The 4,821-nt window shown below is 35.5% G+C and overlaps 1 protein-coding gene across 1 annotated transcript; it reads left to right on the forward strand.

Moving 5' to 3' along the window:
* The first annotated feature begins 245 nt into the window (after positions 1 to 245).
* On the forward strand, positions 246 to 2,734 carry LOC145772142 (CDP-diacylglycerol--glycerol-3-phosphate 3-phosphatidyltransferase, mitochondrial-like). The gene has a single exon (XM_082583983.1). It carries the CDS (start codon positions 318 to 320, stop codon positions 1,905 to 1,907), a length of 1,590 nt encoding a protein of 529 aa, XP_082440109.1. The 5' UTR covers positions 246 to 317; the 3' UTR covers positions 1,908 to 2,734.
* Positions 2,735 to 4,821: the final 2,087 nt, after the last annotated feature.

The following is a 4,821-nucleotide window of genomic DNA, read 5'->3' on the forward strand; positions in this document are numbered from 1 at the left end:
TTGAAGAGCTTGTTTCCAAAACCGCTTAGGCGCCACTTTTACCAAAATTGAGTTTAGAGTGTCATTCAAAGGTAGAGTATCACCATAGGTACCTACTATCCATTCCTTTTTTTCGAAAACCTTCTCTTTCTGCCTCAAATTCGACACTAAAAATTGCATTTTCTACCAAAACCACCTACGCGCCATCACGTTTTTCGTGGTTTTCTCGGAATCACGAAAGTGGATGTAAGCGGTTTTGGAAACAAGCTCTTCATTTATAGATCACTGTAAATGTACGGTATTGCATAATAACATTTGCTTGATTATTCAAAATCTGTATGGAGCCTCCCAGTGGTGTTGAAGAAAACTTTAGTTTTCTGAACAAGTACGCTCCTTGCTTTCCTGTGGCTGGTGAAAATGTAAAGGTGTTGGAAAGTCCTTCTGAATTTTTGAATTGTTTGCAGAATGGAATCAAATCAGCACAAAAACGCATTGTTCTTTCCGCCCTTTATCTTGGTACAGAACAATTGGAAACACAATTAATAAATTGCATTCAAGAAACTATATCGCAAAGAGAATCTGAAAACATTTCTATGGATGTTGATATTTTATTGGATTATGTTCGAGGTTCGAGAGGAAATGTCAACTCTAAAACTATGCTCTTGCCATTAGTAAAAAAATTCAATGATCCCATGAAAAAATGTAAAACAAACCTTTCTGTATCTTTTTATCATACCCCATTTTTAAGAGGCTTGTGGAAAAAAGGGTTGCCAGCTCGTTTCAATGAAGTAGTTGGACTAAATCATTTGAAAATATTTATTTTTGATGATTCATTTCTGATTAGTGGTGCAAATTTATCTGAAAATTATTTTCAAGAAAGGCAAGACAGATACATTTTCTTTGAAAATTGCCAAGATCTCTCTAATTTTTTTCATACTTTAGTCCATGCAGTTCAAAGCTTTTCATTCAACCTGGATGCAAGTGGAGAAACCATATTATCAGATAAATGCCCACATCATCCTGTGACAGGTGATATACAAGAATTTGTTAAATTTGCACATTTACAGTTGAATGCTACAATTCATCCATATGACAGTGGTATGATTATGCCTAAACAGTCAATTGCAAAGCAAGGATACTTCTATTTCTTCAGAGCCCTCTCGTTTTCTGTACAAAGTTTGAAGAAGATTTTTGGACTAACAAAAGCACTTGATAGTGACAGTAAAGCTTCTGACAAGGCCGCTGGAAGTGCGAAAGGATTTGAGTCTAAAAACAATGCATGTTTTTCAAAATCTGTGGATACTTTAGTATATCCAACTATTCAATTTGGCTTCCTTGGAGTACGCCAGGATGAAATAGTCACAAAAAAAATATTCGATTCTTTTTCTTCCGGTTCCTTTGTTTGTTTCACTTCTGGTTACTTTAATATAACAGACACTTATTCCAGCAAAATCTTGAAAACATTTGCAGACTTTGATATAGTTACTGCATCCCCAGAAGCTAATGGGTTTCTAACAGCCTCTGGATTTGCAGGCAAAATCCCAGCTGTGTATTGTCACTTAACAAAAAACTTTTTTGACCAAGTTTTGGAACATGGAAAGTCAGGAAACATCAAGATTTGGGAGTATATCCGTCCAAATTGGACATACCATGCAAAAGGTCTTTGGTACTACGGGAAAAATAAATCTTTACCCTCCATGACAATGATAGGATCACCAAATTTTGGGTTGCGGTCTGTCAACAGAGATATTGAGGCTCAGGTTACCATAGTTACAAAGAATACTAGCTTAATGAATCAACTACACCAGGAAAGATGTGCTTTGATGAAATGGTCAAAACCTGTAACTAGTGAGACCTTTTTGCAGTCAAGATATTTTGTTCCTCGTTGGGTATCTGTGGTCACAGCAGTGATTAAGCATTACTTTTAAGTTTTGATATGGTTTCAACAGTTTTACACCCGAAGATAGAATAAACTCACATGAAATACAAAAAATGCAGCATTTGTTTTTCCCTAAAATTGAAATAATTGGACTGGAGTTATAGTACGCATACAATAATAGTTATGAAAATTCTATGCCACTACGATTGTAAGGACTATTTTTTCTTTACCCAATTTGATGTGGTAGTGTCTAATATAAAAACGTCAGCACATGTTGAATGTTCAAAATTGATTTATAAATAGGCTAGTTGTATCTAGCGCAAAGTTACATTAATTTTTTTATTATATTGTTATTTTGTCAGGGACTCGCATAGAAAAGTTTGCAGTTAAGACAACTGCTATGCATTTATCACTTTCATCATATTCTATCTATATCTCAAGTAAAGTATAGCTTTGTGTTAAATGATTATTGTGAATCCCCATAGAATTCAATAAGTTGTCATGATAGCTGCTGAAACGTAATGTATAATGTTTTTACGTATTTTTAAATTATTTATCTGTTAATCACCTTCAATTATGCATTTATGATATTGTGTGTATTGAGATCGAATTGTTTTTTTTTTCATAACTATTTAGAAAGAAATTCTTATGCCTTTGCAAATGCAGTTGTGGTTGTCTTATTGCAGTTTCTACTTCAAGTTGCTGTTTTCATCGTCAAAAACCCTGACGCTATGAAATCTGTAGCGTGTCTAGTGACTTTTAAACCATCAATATGCAAAAATTCAGCAGAATAATAAAATGTCTTTGTAGGTGTAGTGTTGATATAGACGAATTTCTAATTTGATCTTTATCCTCGGACTTGGTCATATATATAGAAAGTCATATATAGTAGCAAAAACAAATTTATTTGTCAGATTTGGCCCATGGACATTTTACTGCTCCCTATTCAGTTTAGTTGTATTTTATTTCTGACCATCATATCAAAAACAATACACGTCAACATAGCAAAGGTCGAGAAAAAGGTAGAAGCGACAAAACGCGAACGTTAAAACGTGCTTGTGACCGAAGTAAGTTATTGAGTTGAGAAATTTGGCACGGTTGCAACACCTTCAGAAAAATTTAAGATATAAAGGAAAAAAAAAATGTTACAAAAAAACAACAACATATATTTAGGCTATAGCTTTATTAGCCCAAATAGCTTTAGCTGATATATTTAAGATTTGTATGGACAGTTGCTATAAAGATTGGCCATGGTGCGTTATCAAGAGTGCTGATGGTCGTGAGGGGAACACGTCTTGATGCGTTTAGCTCATAGCAAAGAAGAGCAAGGCAGGCAAAAGAAATCCTACCACGGGCAAAGCCATTTCAAGCGCAACGCACCAGGCCTTGCACGACTCACAAAATAGATAGGTTATAGCTTGACGACTTATAGGGAGTCTGGTTCGACTCCCGGCTTCAGCTGGTTGTTGAAAACACCGCTCACCTCTACCCAGGGTGAAATAAATTGGGTGGGCGTAGTTGCTGAAGTAAAGGCGGCCGAGAGAAAGGAACTGGCCACCCTACTCTCCTTAGTGCCGAAGGCTTAGTACAATGAGAACTTTATCTTCTCATACCAGGGCCTCTGAGAGAAATTTTCACTAGGGGTACGAAGAGTTACTCTGGGCCCCCCTCTCACTCCGGGCTCCCTTTGTCTTGGTAAAAATGATTGACTGTTGCTTAGGCGTACTACACATCATACAACATTTTACTGTTGATATCTGTGCGCAATAATAGTAGGCTATCAGGAGGCAAAAAACTATTATTTAGTGATCTGTCCCTCGCCAATTTGTGTATCCTGCATTGAATTCGTGTGTCAGTTGTTGATGGTGCTGTTGAGAGGTGTTTCTTGTACAGCTTTAATGTAAAATTTTCAAATTCATTTATATTACTCTTAGATGTAGCCTATAATTATTTCTGATGAGGACACTATGTGGCAGGGTTGAGAAAAACCCGGGTTTTTTTGGGTTTTTTTAAAAAAGATGCAAAAAAAGGAAGATTCATGCGTATTTCACCTCAAAACTACTTTTTACGAATGAAGTGCCTTTCACTCACAGTACATGCTTGCATAACTTAATAAAATAATGCACTAGGGCTGTTGTTGCTTGAATGTTGCATCATCCATTAATTTCAAGATCAAGTTGGATGTTGCATCATCCAATGATTTCTATACCAAGTTGATGCTACCGTGGTAGAAAATAGAAATCACATTATTGCATCATTTGCTTTAGATTTGAAGGCAAGGAGCATTTATGCCATCATGTTTAAATATTTTTTATCATTTATATATATATTTTATGTAGTAATGACTAATGGATGAGCAATTGCGTGGCCAATGGCCATTTAGGCAAATGCTCTGAAACAGCCATGCGTTAGGATCCAGAATCTGTAATTGGTAAATAACCTCCTAAATTGCATTTCACATCATATATACAGACTACAATATAGAGTAGTACTTTCACCAGTTTACCTATAAGGCCTTCTTGCATAAATGAGTTTTAGCGTAGTATACACAAAGTGGCATTACTTGATTTTTGTGCACTGTACAATATCCACTGCGTTTTCAGTTTATTCTTGGAAATTTACTGCACAATCACATCCTTAAGTCCTAATTTAAAGTTTGTTTTAAGTGCCTTGTAGTGTTTTTGTTCATTTTTTTAATTTTCTATTAAAAACTGGACAAATATGATGCTCTGGGTTTTTTTATGGGTTTTTTTGGGTTTTTTTAAGTGTTTTTTTTTTTAAAAAAACCCACCCGGGTTTTTTTGGGTCGGGTAAAATACCGACAACCCTGCTATGTGGTGTCGAAAACGTTGGATTTAAGCTTAGTAGTTTTGTTTTTTTTGTGTGTTTGATCAAAAGTGTTAAATCCGTTAACGTTACTGAGTGTCAGATATGTACGTATACGCCGCAATTCTACGCCGCAG

The sequence above is a fragment of the Aplidium turbinatum genome, chromosome 6 (assembly GCF_918807975.1).
Source record: "Aplidium turbinatum chromosome 6, kaAplTurb1.1, whole genome shotgun sequence".
NCBI lineage: Eukaryota > Metazoa > Chordata > Ascidiacea > Aplousobranchia > Polyclinidae > Aplidium > Aplidium turbinatum.

Bases quoted from the DNA above. Each gene is read 5' to 3' on its own strand.
- LOC145772142 (XM_082583983.1), top strand. From the start codon at position 318: ATGGAGCCTCCCAGTGGTGTTGAAGAAAACTTTAGTTTTCTGAACAAG.